Genomic DNA, 17055 nt, shown 5'->3' on the forward strand with positions numbered 1-17055 from the left:
CCTGGCTGGACGTCTGAGGCACCTTAGGAGCAGTTTAAAAATTCAAATCATCAGGCATACAGCTGGTGATTAATGCATGCTGTGCCTGGAGGCATGTGGCCTGAGTGGCTTCCCCAGTGGCTTCTGTGGGATATCCTTGAGCGGCACTGGGTGCCAAGCTCATTGAGCATCAGACACTTGGTTTCAGCTCAAATCATGATCCCAGGGTTGTGGGCTCAAGCCCCATGTCAGGCTCTGAACTGAACATGGAGCCTATTTAAGCTTCTCTTTGTCTCTCTCTCTCTCACTCTCTTACTTCCTCTCTCCCCATTACCCACCACTCTCCCTCACTCTCGCACTTTCTCTCTAAAAAAATTTTAAAAAGAAAATAGGTATCCTTGAGAAAAAAGCTGTGCGGTCAAAGCCACACTCAGCAGGCTTTTTCACTACAGGATTTCTCAGAGCTGCAACCTGCTCCTCTGTCTGGGGCTGCCTGCGTTACTGCCTTTCCACCATCTGCTGGAAATAGCGGTCTGCATTTCCAGAGCCCAATGTCCTTTCTGCATGCATGCATCGAGCCCCCCCACCCCCACCCCCAGTGAGCTGCGGTCCCATCAGCTCTGGACCACGGTGTTGCAGGTTATGGTGGCATATCCTTGGCTGTGGAAGGCCCCAGCAAAGTGGACATCCAGACAGAGGACCTGGAAGATGGCACCTGCAAGGTCTCCTACTTCCCCACCGTGCCTGGGGTTTACATCGTCTCCACCAAGTTTGCTGACGAGCACGTGCCCGGTGCGTCTGGTGCCCCCTGCCCTCCCCGTCGGACACTTGGGTTTCTGTAAGTGCTGTGCCTCGGCCGTTCTGGGCTGCTCACGAGGGTCCCGTCGGTGCTTGCAGGGAGCCCGTTTACCGTGAAGATCAGTGGCGAGGGAAGAGTCAAGGAGAGCATCACCCGAACCAGCCGGGCCCCGTCTGTCGCCACTGTTGGAAGCATCTGTGACCTGAACTTGAAAATCCCAGGTGAGCATGAGTTGCTTAGGGGTCAGGGCGGTGGGTGCCATGGGAAACTATGTCCGGGCTTAGCCTAGAACATGCTAAGTTCTCTGTGGGTAGCTATTTTTAAGTAAGTAGGTAAGTAATGTATTTATTTCTATTTTTAATACTATTTTCACGGAGCCCCACCCAAGAAAAAAATCTGCTTCCCTGCTACCTTTTTGTTTTTCCAAATGAAAATAGCTTTATTGTGTCACATGGGGGGGAAGATAAATAAGCTTTTAGATTTGGATTTACTATCTGCCAAATAGTCACATCAGTGAAAGACTGAGCCCTGGTGATGCCGGTATTTGGAAGTATTTCAGAAGTGTCAGCCCATTGGCATCCTTCCAATATTCATACCTTCCATCCCTAAAATGAGAGTGGAGACTGGGTGGGTGGGCCACAGTCAGCCCTTTGACCATGAACTGTGTGAACGGACACCTCGGTCTGTCTGAATACAGCCCGGAGTTCCTTCTAGAAAAAAAGGTCACTGTGAGTGCAGATTCTGAGGGGCCTCTGCCCAGAGGTGTTACATGCTTTGTTGTTGGACAGACTCTGTGGGGACCGAAAATCTATATAGTCTTTAGAGGAGGTTCATGTCGTTGATTCTGCACTGCATTCCCCCGCTTCCCTACGTGCCCTGCCCTCTGAGCAGTCGTTGACAGGTGGCAGGTTCCCCCTGGGCAGACGCACTGTCGGTCACATAAGAATGTGGGGAAAGCCCCGTTCCCACAGGGTCCATACAGGATCGCTTTTTAAAAAGAGCTGATGCCTCGTGATCATGCAAAGTTCAGGTATTCAAAAACAGGGAAAGTAAGTGTCGCCTCCTCCCCCAACAGCCGGGGAGGTCAAAGCTCACATCTGAGGCCCGGAGCTGGACCCTGATGGCCTCCAGCCTGTGAACACGTGGGGTCAGTTTCAGATCACTCTTGCATCCTTGTCACACTGGATTGTGGGCATCTTTCCACGTCAGAAAAGACACTGCCGTGTTTTTAGTGACTCCACAAGACTCCATTCCATGTCCACATGCACCATCCTTCACCTTATAGTCCTGTTCCACGTACACTCTTTCCTATCCCTGGATTCCAACAATCGGCACTCTGGAACATTCTACACTGAGTGCTCATGTCAGATGGACATCTCAGGGTTTCAAATACTGCTATACCTTGGCAGTCTGCCCTCCAGAAAAAGGATCAGAACCTGTTTATCCATTCCCTCACCAGCACCAGGCTCTGTGTTTGGTTCCCACTTTGACCAATCCGATGGAAAATAAGGGGTCCGGTTTCCAGTTTCATTTTTTCGGTCATTAGGGACACAGACTGTGTTCACCAGCTTTACATTTCCCATTGTGCAAATCACCTGCTTGTCCCCTTTGCCTGTTTGTTTCCTGAGGAACTAGTGGGGTCAGTTACTATTTCTTTAAAGTCTCTGGCTCGGGGTGCCTGGGTGGCTCAGTCGGTTAAGCCTCCGGCTTCGGCTCAGGTCAGATCTCACATTCGTGGGTTCGAGCCCCGCGTCAGGCTCTGTGCTGACAGCTAGCTCAGAGCCTGGAGCCTGCTTCCGATTCTGTATCTCCCTCTCTCTCTGACCCTCCCCCTTTCATGCTCTGTCTCTCTCTGTATCAAAAATAAATAAAAAACATTAAAAAAAATAAATAAATAAAGTCTCTGGCTCTCGGCCGCTCTCTGCTCTGATCAGCTACTTGGAACCAGGTGACTCTGGATGAGACGCACTTTTCCCCTCATTACCTAAATGGTCCCCTGTTGTCAGAGGATGGCTCACAGCTTCCGGATGTCCTCTGGACCCAGGCCATGTGGGGTGACCCTCTCAACCTGCCTCCCTTTCTCTGTCCTCAGGGCTCAAAGTCATGGCTGCCCAGCCCAGGTGGTGTTGGGCTGGTGAGCGCAGCTTCCTGTGGCTCTAGGTGATGGCATTACTTGGTCGCCCGGCATGCGGTGCACCTGTCTCCACCACGTCAGTGCAGGCACAGTCACTGGCATGGCATGATGCGTGTCAGGGGCAGCAGACATGGTCTGCTTGGTGACCTGAGACATCACTTTTCTGAAAGCACGGCCTCTGGCATCTAATTTGTTCAAAGCTTTGCTCACGCATGGTTTCCCTTTGCCATTGTGACCGACAGGTGTTCACCTTTTTTCCTCTAAATGCATTTTTGTCTTGTTGCCTAAAAGAGATGCCGAAGCTTCTTGAAAGTATGGGGTGATGGTTCTGGAATTTTCTTCGCTTACCTACCTATGGAGAAGAGCCCCTATAAACATGCTAGATGGCCACATATCCCCTTTGGCTTACAAACATCTGAGCTATTGTAGTTTTTATTTACCTGCTGTAACTATCAGCCCCAGACTCTGGTTTGAAAGTGCTGTGTGGAAATAGCTCCAGCCAGGTAGACTGTAAAAGTGCCTGGTGGGGCAACAAAGAGTCACTGTCCCTAGACTGTTCTCTGCACTGAATGGCTGGAGGGGCCCTACTGTCTCCATGCTGGCCTCAGCCTCCCGGGATTTGAGGGAGACAGGAGGGTAGGTATCCCGGCTGAATGGGAGAAAGCCTGAGCACCCCACACCCCTAGGCTGCACCCGCCTTGCCAACCTCTGCTGCCTGTCCTGCATGTCTTGCTCTGCGTTGGTCCCTCACCCTAAGCCTGCTCTCTCCACTCCCCAATCTCCTGCCCTCTTTTAGAAATCGACAGCAGTGACATGTCGGCCCATGTCACCAGCCCCTCTGGCCACGTGACCGAGGCAGAGATTGTGTCCATGGGGAAGAACTCGCACTGTGTCCGGTTTGTGCCGCAGGAGATGGGCGTTCACACTGTCAGCGTCAAGTACCGCGGCCAGCATGTGACCGGCAGCCCCTTCCAGTTCACGGTGGGGCCACTTGGCGAGGGGGGCGCCCACAAGGTCCGTGCAGGAGGTCCCGGCCTGGAGAGAGGAGAAGCAGGGGTCCCAGGTGAGCGTTCGGGCAGTCTTTTTACCTGGGGAGAAGATGAGGGGCCTGGCGGGGTCAGCACCCTGCGCCCTTCACCCTGTTCCAGAGAAAGACTTGGTATATGTGATTCTGCAGGTGATTTTTAAGGGACATTCTTTAAAACAGGGCTAAACATGTTTGGGAATGGCTCGCTTCCCCAAAGCTAAACAAGTTTCTCCCCGGGGAACTCCTTGGAGCCTATAATGACTGTGGGGGGGGTGCATCTAAGAGGGGAACAGACTAACAAGCTCTTTGTAGAGCATCCTTCAGCACTCACATTCGGCAGAACGCTCTAGACTTCTACAAAACCGATTGTGGTGGTGGTTGCTGGCAGGAAGATCTATAGGGACAAAAACGCAACTTTCTCATCTTCTGCCTTAGTGTGTTCAAAGATGTCTCGTTTCTTATGAACTTAGTGTTCTCGTGGGTGGTACTTGGGAAACATCAATGATTCCTTCCCTTAGGGGCCTGCTTGGGGTTAAAGAAGAAGGCAGCAAAGGTAACCCAGTCGCTAACCAGGTGTTTCTTTGTCTCAGCCGAGTTCAGCATCTGGACACGGGAAGCAGGCCCTGGGGGCTTGTCCATTGCGGTCGAGGGCCCCAGTAAGGCCGAGATCACATTCGATGACCATAAAAATGGATCATGTGGTGTGTCTTATATTGCACAGGAGCCTGGTATGTAATCAAGGGCCAGCTGAGGACACTTTCCTTGTTGGGGGATGGTTCGATTGTAAGGAACAGAAGCCTGTCAGGCTAGCTCCATGAAAAGAGGAATTTATATGTGTGGGAGCAGCTCCTAGGAATTGTGTCAAGCCTCAAAGGGGTAGGAATTCTTGATCTCTTGTTCTCTGTTGGCCCCTCTGCCTCCTACTTTCATTCAACCATGTCGTTCTTCCCACTGACCAGTCTCTGGATGTTGGAAGAGTGGCCTCAGTGTCTGAGCTCCCCTGAACAGCAGCTCTAGGCCTTTTGTGTGCCATGGATCCCTTTGGGCATAAAGACTATGGGGACTGTTCTCAGGATAGTGTTTTAAAACATATAGCATAAAATACATTGGATTGTAAAGGAAATCAATTGTACTAAAATGTAGTTATCAAAGTCTTCAAGTATAACATAGCAATAGATACTCATCTTCGTTAATACATTACATCATAGGATTTGGTGATGGCCTATTAATTACCATAACTTCAAAGTAGTGGTAAGTGCACGTGAAATGTCAGGGTTTTTGCAAAACTGTAAAGTGATATGAAAATATCTGTGATCTTTGTTAGTGACAAAGTCACAAGCACTTCTAATGTGCTGTGGTTTCTTGTTGACTTTTCTCACGAAAAGAAATGCTAAATTTCAGCTTGAGGTTAGTGAAAATAAAGGTATAATTTTTTCCCCCATTTAAGTTTCATGGGTCTCCTGAGCTCTATACACAGGCCATTGGAGAGGCCCTGTGGACCCAGGTTAAGGACCTCTGCCCTTGCCCAACTAAGAGAATCCTAGTGGCTCAGCTTCTGCCAGGTGACCTGCCCTCAACCAACCAGCCATGGCCATGGAGGAGGGTAGGATGTCTTGGAAGACATTTCGGTCCTAGCAAAGAAGCAAGAGACCGCTTCGGAACCACCTTCCCAGAATCTCTGAAATGATGGGACTTTCCTGTCCCCGCAGGTAACTACGAGGTATCCATCAAGTTCAATGATGAGCACATCCCCGAAAGTCCCTACCTGGTGCCGGTCATCGCACCGTCCGACGACGCTCGCCGCCTCACTGTTCTGAGCCTTCAGGTGAGACGCAAGGAAGCATCCATCTCATTGGCCACAGGCTGATCAGTGCAACCCTGGACTCCAGAGGCCGCTTCAATCCCCTCAGTCAAGGGCCCCAGCTCGGCTTTTCCACATATGCTGCCAGCTTACAGGGGAGATTTCCCATGGCAGAGTCGGCCCCCACCCCCACATTTAGGACAGGAGGCGGATGGGGCAAGTGAACCCAGAGCCACAGCCAAGAAAACACCTCAACGCTTGAGAACAAGGTTGTTTTGTAAATATTTATTCAAGAGAAACAAAGGAGGCCTGTTAATCATTGGTTAAGGGATAAGGAGGGCTTTCAAATAGAACGAACACAAGACTGACAGTCCCTTGATGTTTTGCCTACTATTTTTGGCTTCCTTTTCCTCAAGTAAGTCTATTGTGATTGATTTTACTCTGATGATTTATTTATAAGTGTGCAAGGCACTATGTAAGAACTTTATCAGTATTCCCTCTTTAAATCCTTGCAATAGCCTGGTCAGTTTCTCTTGACCCCATTTTAAAGATGGAGAAACTGAGGTATAGATTGGTAATGGCTACCAGGAACCAGCTAATATGAAGCAGAGGGAGGTCTCAGTAGTTCAGAACCTGTAGTTTTCACAGGGGCCTCTGTAATCCCCTTAATCTTTGGCACTGCGGCACAAGATTACTATCTTAAATAGGCTACTGAATTCAAGGTTGCATTAGAGCCAGCAACCAAACTAAGAACCGCTAGAGATGCCTTTAGGACTTTGCTCAGGACACTGAAAAATAACGAGGTGTCTGAATCAGGAGTAAGTAATTTGATCTCAGAATAACACTAGAATCTCCAAATCTGATTTCTGGTTAAGGGGTTTCTAACTAGCCTTCAGCTACTCCCGGTTCTTAGAAATACTGAGTGAAAACCCAGCACTGTATCTCAGATTGGTGATATTTTTGGCTCTAGTTCCTATGATTCTAACTTTACCCTGAGGAGAATCCATATTGCTGGTTATTCCAAATATCAGGGAGCCCAGACTGAACCCCAAATAAAAGTCATAGCCACAGATTGAAGAGGCCTCAGCTGGAGCTTACCAAGGGTGCTTACTGGTCGCTGTGGTGTCGATGTTTTTCTTGTGTTTCATTTAAAGGCTTCTTAACAGAAGTTCCTTTTGTGGCCATCTTAGCTAAACCCTGTGGAGGGAGATAAACCCAGCATTTGTTGAGGGCAGAGAACTGCCTTCATGCATCTCGAAGATTTCTTTCAGATCTTCTGAGGTGTTTATCTCCCTCTTGAGGATTTAGCAGCAAGTGGATTCAGGTAATGTACATGGTTCTTTCCCCAAAACCCCGATTTGGAGAAATCTCCGGAAAGCTTTTGTTTACTCCTCTCAACACAGTCGGGTTGGGAATATTTGAATACGTGTGCAGAAGCTCGTGGATCCATCCCGCATCTGTCACCAGCTGCTATGGCAGAAGGGACTAGTGTCGGCTTGTCCTGTTTTTCCCGGGTCACTTGGTGCTGAGTGATATGTAAATTATTTATTGGAGATTAGCTGGAGGCGGCACGCTGACATCTGGTGCTGGTTAGGAAAAGAGAGACATGTATTGTTTTGTCTTGCTTTTAAGACTTTTTAGAAAATTGGAGTCGGCTGGCATTTGGTGGAGGAGGGGATGATGGGATGGGGGCAGTCTGGTGATCAAAGATTCCTTGATTTTGTGTGCGGTCCTTGCTCTCAGGTCTGTATCCTCTAGCACAGCACAGTGTAATAGGATGTTCTATGACAATGGAAGTGTCACACATCTCCTCTGTGCAGTGTGGTCGCCCCTGGCCACATGGGGCTCTGGAGCACTCGAAACGTTGCTAGTGTAACTGAGGAACCAAATCTTTAACTCTATCTAATTTAATAGATTTAAATGTAAAAATTTACAGTCACATGTGGCTTGTGACTACCAAATCAGTGCCTTGTTACAGAAATGTGGTCCTGGGACAGCAGCCTCCGTGTCGCCTGGGAATTTATTTCAATCCTAGAATCTCGAGGCACCTGGATGGCTCAGTCCATTAAATGTCTGACTCTTGATTTCAGCTCAGGTCATGATCTCCCTGTTTGTGAGTTCAAGTCCCGCACTGGGCTCTGTGATAATAGCAAGGAGCCTGCTTGGGATCCTCTTTGCCCCCCCTCCCCCCAAATAAATAAACTTAAAAAAGAAAAGACAGATGGTACCATTCAGTAGTCTTATTTTTTAAAAGCTACCCAGGGGGCACCTGGGTGGCTCAGTCAGTTAAGTGTCCAACTCTTGATTTCTGCTCAGGTCATGATTTCACGGTTCATGAACTCGAGTCCCAAGTCAGGCTCTGTGTTAACAGCGAGGAGACTGCTTGGGATTCTCTCTCCCAGCTGTTCCCTGCCTTGTATTCATTCATTCATTCATTCAGTCATTCATTCATTCATTCTCTCTCCCCCTGCTTAAAAAAAAATCCTAGAATCTCAGGCTCTCCTTAGACCCCCAGACCCACTGGATCAGAATCTGCATTTTAACAAGACACCCCCTCACACCCGCCCCGCCCCCCCCCACCAAGTTCTTCAGTCACACAGTGAGGAGTGGCTGTCCAATCAAGTTTACATCAAAACTGCTAACTTGTAAATTTTGCAGTTCAGGACTGGCCAATCTGAAAATATCTTAAGCATCTGGGGCACCTGGGTGGCTCAGTCAGTTAAGCATCTGACTCTTGATCTCAGCTCAGGTCTTGATTGCAGGGTTGTGAGTTCAAGCCCCATACTGGGCTCTGCACTGGGTGTGGAGCCTACTTAAAAAATACATATCTATATCTTAGTCATCTAGATCTCTAATCCCTTTCTCCTCGAAGAGGCTCTAGTTTCCAGAGCAGAGTGTGGAGGGTGAAACGTAGCCAGTGAAGAGTGAAAGCTATCCTTTTTACTGTTGTGTTTTCAGCGGGGTACAGACAACTTCTAAATGCTCATTAACATTTCATGATAAGCTGACGTTTTTGAGCCTTTCTGTGTACAGTTCAGGCCCTGTGCTGAGTGCTTCGAATGCATAACTGTATCTCATCCTCACAGCAACTCTATATAGATTTGGTTATTGTGCCCATTTTACAGATGAGGAGACTGAGACTCAAAGTTTAAACAACCTACTTACATAGCTAGGAAATGGTAGTTACCCCAGGTCCTGCTGATTTTTAAGCATGTATAGTCCTTTACAGGTTTGTTAAAAGTTATCTCCATTGCTACCCTTGAGATAAAAAATAATAATGATATAAAACTTTGTTCATGTTAGTGAATACATGGTTTTGTCAGCTGCCGGACTCCTCTGAAAAGGGGGCCCTTAGGGCACCGGGCTGTCTCAGTCAGTTAAGTGTCTGACTGTGGTCACGATCTCACCTTTCGTGAGTTCAGGCCCTGCATGGGTAGGGTGGAGCCTGCTTGGGATTCTTTCTCTCTCCCTCTCTCTCCCCTCCCCCACTTGTGTGCACATGTTCGTGCTCATACCTTCTTTCTCTCCCTCTCTCTCTCTCTGAAAATAAATAAATAAACCCCCAAAAAAGAGAATGGTGTTTCCTTTTGGACCTGGAAGACACTGGGTTTTCTGGTTGTCCAGGTCTTGTTTGGGAGGCAGAAACTAATGTTTTGTTAACCCAGGATGGCTACGTCTCCAAATCAAGTCGCCATTTCTTCCAGCCCGATTCAAGGTGCTAGACCCGCCTGCTGTGTGTCTCTGCTGTCTTCTCTTTAAAGCTAGAAGTGTGCAACACGCCACCTGTCATAAGGATACGTCACGTGTTATAAGGATAAACCTCTGGGCCTATCTGCATAAGAACTGTCCCCTGGAGGCCCGGGTCGGGTCAGTATGTGCCACCGGGCAGGAACGCCAAGGGCCATAACCTGTTTAATATATTAAATTCTCAGGAATCGGGATTAAAGGTTAACCAGCCAGCCTCCTTTGCTATAAGGTTGAATGGGGCGAAAGGCAAGATCGATGCAAAGGTGCACAGCCCCTCAGGAGCCGTGGAGGAGTGCCACGTGTCCGAGCTAGAGCCAGGTAAGCCGGAGGCGGGGCGTGAGGTGCCGCTCTGCACCTCCCCAGGGACGGGTCTGCGCCCCAGCGGGGACCAGTGAGCCTTGCCCCACTGTCCCTCCTGCTGTTGCCAGGCATTGTTTACAGATCAGGATATAAACATTTGCCAGTGGCAGGGAGGCACTTTGGGAGCTAGCCTGCCTTTTATTTAAAAACAAATACTGCTTTATTTTCTGTTGTTTTTCAGATTCCTTTCACATTACATTCATTGTGATTATTTTCTATTTTAACAAAATCTTACAGATTTTTATTATGTTATTGACCTTATGACATGAATAAGTGCCCTTTGATCTCACTTTACTCTGAGGGAAAAGATCATTGATGTTCATTCCTAAATTTAAATTTCAAAGAATCTGGGTCTCTAGGATGCTTAATAGCATAAGATTTTCCTGCCCGCTCCCTTGACTGAAGAATTCTCTGACATAATGAACTTTAACCAGCCATTTTGCCAGGAACATGTATTAAGGGTGAGAGACTTGCCCTCAAAGAGGGGCTCAGAGTGGAGTGGGGAGCTGGCCAGAAGCCTGCAGGGCCCTGGTGAGGACCCAGGTGGTCACCAACACCAGGGGAACCAAGAACCAAATGGTGAAGATGATCAGGGCAGGAGAGAAAAATAGTTTCCACTGGTAAGGCCCAGAGGGCTTCTCAGAGGAAGTGACATTGAACGTGGCCCTGAAGCATGAGGAGGAACTCTGTGATCATTGCCCTTATCAAACATTTGCTGTGTGCCCTGCATACAGTGAAGGTAGACATCCGGAGAGCGGGGTGGAGGACAGGTCTGCCTCCCACATGGGAGGGCTTCATGGAGGAAGGGGTTGACACATGACAGATGGATATTCTTCGTGTCTGTTTCAGTCTTGCCACATGCCATGACCCGAACACTCAGTGAAAAACCTGGATGTTGCCCTTGAGGGGGGAGGGGAACTTGCTAGCTTAGAGCTTAATTCAGAAGCGTTAATGCTGGTTGGAACCAATTTTTTTTTCCCCTTCAAGTGGCCAAGTAGAGAAACTGTGAGAAGTGAGCTTTTCATAAAGAAAGTGGTCTCCCAAGACAGACACCAGAGAGAGGAGGAGACCTAGAACTGGAGATTTGGATGCATTTCCCAGAGGGTTGATGAGGGACTCCGAAATAGGCCCCCATCTGGTTTTGAAATCCAACATACTGGGTGCCAGGCTTCCAGTAGAGCTGTTGTTTTATTAATGATTTAAAACTCACCATCCCAGGCTGGCCCCCCGTCCCTTGTCCTCACCCAGCCTGGTGGTGTCCGTGCCCTCGGCTTTACCCTGTGCTTTGCCCCCTCTCCTAGATAAGTATGCCGTTCGCTTCATCCCCCATGAGAATGGCATCCACACAATCGACGTCAAGTTCAACGGGAGCCACGTGGTTGGAAGCCCCTTCAAAGTGCGCGTCGGGGAGCCCGGACAAGCGGGGAATCCTGCCCTCGTGTCCGCCTATGGCGCGGGGCTCGAGGGGGGCACCACAGGTAACCCACTGCCCCCGCCTCTTGTCTCTGACCGCGCCAGCTCCGGGGCAGGGCCAGCGGGAGCCCTTCGAGCTTCGGGAGCCTTCTCCACGCGTTCCCCAGGGAGGCTGCGCCAATGTGCACTTTGGAGCTCTTGCTCTGCAGGCTTGCTTGGGGACACGGGGTTTGACCCACAATCAGTCCAGAGTGAGGGTTTGGTGACCAAGTTGTCGCACCTCATTACTGTTTGCTGTGCTTCACCCGTCTTCCTTGGCCTTGTGCCTTGACTTGTGGGCCAGGACACTGATGATAAGGGAATACAGCACCCCTTCTTTTTCTTTGGAGGGTTTCTTTGCCTGCACAGAACTCAGTGCATGTAACAGGCCTCCTGGGATATCTCTACCCATCAGTTCCATCACGCAGTTCCTGGGCTCCCAGAAGCACCCTGGAATCGGCAGTGGGACCTGTCACAGCCTCCTCCTTTCAATTCTGGTCCTAACGGAGAAGGAGAAAAGACGGTGGCAGAGTCCTAGAACTTTTTGGGCTTGTTACAATTTGTTTCTAGTCTTTGCCATGGATGAGACACAGTTGACTGAAAGAGACAGACAGCTGGGACATAGAGAAACGAAACTGGCTGCATCTCCTTGCTTCTCCCTCCACTGGCAGGTCAGGGGAGGACCTTCTGACGTCCTCCTGCTTGGTCGCTTAGCTAGTTCGTTCGTTAAGAAAGTAGCATATAGTTTTGCTTTTATTTTACAGAAATATTCTTGTTGCACATATTGTTATGCAACTTTTTTCACCTGACATCTTCTGTTTTTTAATGTTTATTTATCTTTGAGAGAGAGAGAGAGAGAAAGAGAGAGAGAGTCAGAGTGCAAGCAGGGGAAGGGCAGAGAGCGAGGGAGACCCAGAATCTGAAGCAGCTCTAGGCTCTGAGCTATCAGCACAGAGCCCAATGCGGGGCTCAAACCTGCGTACTGTGAGATCATGACCCGAGCTGAAATCGGACACTTAACTGACTTAGCCACCCAGGCACCCCTCAGTTGACCTCTTAAAGAGCTTTCTGTACAAAACACAGATCTACCCACCTTGTAATGGCTACAGTTAGTGTTTGTACCATGAACGTAGAGGTGGGCATTGGGGGGGTCGCTGGTGTGGAGTGCCAGCATGGGGAGCTGGTCCAGTCACACTTCTCTGCAGGGCACGTCCCTAGACATGGACTCACTGGGACACAGTATGCACAGGGTATTTTGTTTTTTTAATGGTGTCTTCTTTTTTGAGAGAATGTGTGTGAATAGGGGAGGGGCAGACAGAGGTGAGGACAGAGGATCTGAAGCAGGCTCTGTGCTGACAGCAGAGAGCCTGATGCAGGGCTTGAACTCGAGAACCATGAGATCATGACCTGAGCTGGAGTTGGACACGTAGCTGACTGCAGCCACCCAGGTGCCCCTGCAAGGTGTTACCCGGGGCCTTTGGAAGGCAGCCCCGTCCCAGCGTCAAGACCCTCGTATGTATGCATTTTGATCTAGTCTCCCCTGATGCGGTGAGTGAGTTAGAGCAGACCTGCCTCCCGCTGGGTGCGATGAGTGGCTGCGTTACCTGGCATCCAGCCAGAGGGAGCCAGTGTCCTAAGTGGCCGAGGGGCCCTGCCCAGGTGCAGGAGTGACTGACGGGCTGGCATGCCGCCCCAGGACTCTGGCCAAAGCAGTGGCCTCAGCAGAACCACCCACAGGGGTGGTGTAAGTGCTTCTGGACTCCCCAGGCCCATCCCGTCTTCCTCCCGCTGAACTCTGGGCCAGCAGCTTGACCTTTATAGGACGCATGGTAACGCTTCACCCTAGGCCATTCCATTTCACAGATGAGGAAAGTGAAGCTCAGCAAGGTTAAGTCACTCCCTAAGCTTACTGAGTACTTCGCTGAGAGAGCACAGGACCAGGAATCAGTCCAGGTCTGTGACTCAGAGCCTATGCCCTTAACCCCTGTGCTTTGCTGCCTCTCTCAGAGGCTTGCTTGCCCAGAGGTAGTGACTGCACCTATGGCCCAATTTGTGGGGTATCCTAAACCAGGACCCCTGTCCTCTTAGCTGCCCAGGAATGGTTCCCGGCAGTAGTGCAGGCATGTGGTCCCCCCCGAGCCACACACCATGAAAGACCACGTGGGGTCCTCCTGGCATTTGGAACCATGCACGCCTTGGTCCAGGTCCCACAGCAGCCACCAGGGTCTCCCGAGCTGCCAGCAGCCACCTCTCTCTCCTGCCGGGTCACACCTGCTGCGCTGTGGTCTCTCCTGCTTCCTCTCGGCTGTTTGCATGCCTCCTCTGGAGCTTGGGCTTCAGGCTGTGCTTTGCAAGCTCTGGATGCCGCTGAGGGAAGGGGCCGTCTTGCAGGGAGGCTCCCGGCCAGGAGGGAGAGGCACAGAGCAGGCCTGTTTCAAACCCTGTGTAAATATTGCTCTTGTCAAGGGGAGGGCGTCTTGTTTTTCTAACTCTCCCGCTCCCAAGCCTTTTCCCAAATAGCCATCCCGAGACGACACAGCTGTAGTGTGCGTGGAATGAAAAGGTATCTGCTTGGCTGCTGGAGGGCCTGGCATCCTGACCTCCAGAATAAAGCAAACGCCCTGTGTTTCTCTGGGTGGGCTTGCTGGATCTCTTGGCTTGAGCTTTAAAGGGCCCATTCTGCAGGTTTGGGAGCAGGGGAATGTGGCGAATTTGGGGTGGGGCTGTCTGCTGCAGAGGAGTTGAGAGGTCAGGAGTTAGACCAGGAAGTTCTAGACGCCTGGATTGGGAGAGCGGCCTCTCCCTGCTGTCCTGCTCCAGGATTGCCAGGGTGCATGGGGTGGAACAGAAGAGCCCCCCTCTCCCTCGGACCCCTCGCTCACCTTCATGATGGAGTAGGGGCTGCAGTAAACCTGCACTGAACTCACAGCGACTCGGCTGTGCATCTGTGGGGTTGGGGGAAGGACTGCTGTGCCCAGAGATGATTGGGGTACGTATTGGTTCTAGCCCAGAGGCAGTGGTCAGAGGGACCCCTGCATGTGGATTTTCTTTCTCCTAATTCTCTCAGGCAAGTGCCTCAGGTCCATGCTTGGCAGATCCTTTTTTTTTCTTTTTAAATTAAAAAAAATTTTTTGAGAGAGAGAATGAGACAGAGAGCAAGTGGGGAAGGGGCAGAGAGCAAAGGGGACACAGAATCCCAGGCAGGCTCCGGGTCCTGTGCTATCAGCACAGAGCCTGACACAGGGCTTGAACTCAGGAACCTCGAGATCATGAGCTGAGCCAGTTGGAGGCCTAACCGCCTGAGCCACCCAGGCGCCCCGGCTGGGCAGATCCTGTGTTTAAATCCCAGCTCTGCAGTTCCCCAGCCATGTGACTTGGCACAAGAGACTTAACCTCACCGAACCTCCACTTCCTTCCTATAAAATGGGATTAATAAGGGATCCCGCCCCCCACCCCCCAGGGTGTTTTTTTTAGGTGGCTCTTGCCCTGTGATTCCTTATTTCCCTTTGCCCACCTCATCTCCCCTGTCTTTCTGAGCCAGGATTCATGGATCTTTCTTGGGAATGGAGCAACTTGTTAAAATCGGTGGGGCTTCACTACAGCCAGGTCTTTTCATTTTTACTTTAAAAATATCTTTCCTTATCATCGCCTCGCAGCTACTTCCTGGAAATGCCGTCCCCTTGTTGATCACCACCCCTCCCTTCCCCACACAGCCTTCCTCGGCAGCTGCTGCATGAGACGCTTCTTGGCTGCACAGTTTAGAAACAAGGTTGAGATAGTGGAGGGGGGGGCGGGTCTGGGAGAGGAGCCTCAGGAGCTTCCAGAAACTGCTGGGTTTGTGTTTGGGGGTTGCATGATAGCAGCGCCTTTGTTTTATTGATAGCCAGAACAATAATTCTTTCTCTGGCTTAGGAGCTATAATTAAACCAAAATAATTCCCAGCTGGGGTGGCATCTAGGGCTCTGGAAAAAGCACTGACTGCCCTGCACAAGGGTGCTGTACCAGAGATGGCCCATAGAGGGCGCTGCCGCAGGCAGCCCTCACCGACCACCTCCTCCCTCTCTGGACTGCAGTGGGCCTGAAGGAGTGGGGGCTTTCGCAGGGCGTTGGACTCAGGCAGGAATGCCATCATGGTCATTGGTCAGCCCAGCTTTTCTTTCATCACAAGGCAGGATGTCTGTGCAGGAAGTCTCCTAGCTCGGAAATAGGCTCCAGAGCCACACAGACTGGCTTGTAGGGCTGACTGGCAGGTGTCTGAACCCAAGCCCTTGTCATTTGTCAAATCACTGGGCACCTAACATGATGCTTAGAGGAGATCTGGAGCCTGAGCGGTGCAAGTATTGCTCAGTTAGCAGAAGCTGCTGTTAACTGTTCTTGTTGCTGGTGCTCATGGCAAAGTGGGGGGCTGGCAGATCCTAGCAGCTGCCCAGTCTTCAGCATGGCGTCTGGGTCAAGGATCCTACCGGGGAAGAAGGAGAGGCGGGGCCTGCTCAGCCTCTCTAAGTCCACTCAGAAGAGCAAGGAAAGGTCAGAGCGGCCCACATATCCCCCACCCACTGGAGGCAGGGCTGGGCCCTGGCAGCTGAAATGGCGCTTCTTGCTCTGAGCACCACTTGTGCCCAGAGGAGGGAACAGGGTGTCCTGGCAGTTGGTGCTGGTGGGCGAAATGTCAGCCATCCTCCTGCCTCCACCTTGGAAAGGGAGTTACCACCCCCAGGGCCTGAGGCCCTCCGTGTCAGGAGCTCGCATCTCGTACTGGCAGGTTTGCCTGCCACTCTCTGCCCCCAACTTGTGAGGGAACCTATGTGTGTCCCTGCCACTGCTTCCATGTCCCTGGGAGAGCACTGCACCTCATCCCTCCAAACCATCAACAAGACGTCCCTTTTCCTTCCTCCCAGGTATCCAGTCTGAATTCTTCATCAACACCACCCGAGCAGGGCCAGGAACATTATCTGTCACCATCGAAGGCCCGTCCAAGGTCAAAATGGATTGCCAGGAAACCCCAGAAGGGTACAAAGTCATGTACACCCCCATGGCTCCTGGAAACTACCTGATTGGTGTCAAATATGGCGGGCCCAACCACATTGTGGGCAGTCCATTCAAGGCCAAGGTGACAGGTAACAACCAAACAGCTTTGAGGTTTTCCTTTTTCCCTGTGGAGCTTGTCTTGTCCGATTGTCAACAGAGTTACTTGACGTTAGAAACTCTGGGTAATTTTAGATATGTTGAATCTAACTTTGACTCTTGAATATAAAGAAATGCTAGGGCATGTCAGGGGAGTAAACATCTTTAGAAGCCCACGGGGTAAGTGCTAGTGTCAGCCCCCTACAAAATAAGTAGACAGAGGGGGAGGATAGAAGTTGAAAAATCAGGTTTTCTGTTTTTGACAGAAAAGAAATACTTACGAATTTGAAATCTTAAGGTATTTGTTCAGATCAAGACCTGAAAAATCCTCTTATTTCTAACCTTTTATTTTTAAATGTTTTAATGTTTATTTTTGAGAGAGAGAGAGAGAGAGAGAGACAGCGTTTGAGGATGGGAGGCACAGAGAGAGAGAGAAGGAGACACAGACTCTGAAGCAGGCTCCAGGCTCTGAGCTGTCAGCACAGAGCCCAACGCGGGGCTCACGAGCCAGGAGATCATGACCTGAGCTGAAGTTGGACGCTTAACTGACTGAGCCACCCAGGCGCCCCTACCACTGGATTCATTTAAATCAAATCCCAGACATCATACTATTGTGTCCACAAATATTTCAT

The 17055-nt window shown here is 50.4% G+C and overlaps 1 protein-coding gene across 1 annotated transcript in view; it reads left to right on the top strand.

Annotated features, from left to right (window-relative positions):
* The window catches only part of FLNB (filamin B), a 139133-nt gene that overhangs the window by 119346 nt on the left and 2732 nt on the right, over positions 1–17055 (top strand). Inside the window, exons 38-45 of the mRNA XM_029917885.1 lie at positions 619–771; positions 877–999; positions 3709–3975; positions 4530–4667; positions 5649–5764; positions 9673–9805; positions 11149–11325; positions 16198–16416. Of these exons, the coding sequence (XP_029773745.1) occupies positions 619–771; positions 877–999; positions 3709–3975; positions 4530–4667; positions 5649–5764; positions 9673–9805; positions 11149–11325; positions 16198–16416 (1326 nt within the window). The remainder of the gene's footprint in view (positions 1–618; positions 772–876; positions 1000–3708; positions 3976–4529; positions 4668–5648; positions 5765–9672; positions 9806–11148; positions 11326–16197; positions 16417–17055) is intronic.

This window comes from Suricata suricatta, chromosome 12 (genome assembly GCF_006229205.1).
Source record: "Suricata suricatta isolate VVHF042 chromosome 12, meerkat_22Aug2017_6uvM2_HiC, whole genome shotgun sequence".
Taxonomy (NCBI): Eukaryota; Metazoa; Chordata; class Mammalia; order Carnivora; family Herpestidae; genus Suricata; species Suricata suricatta.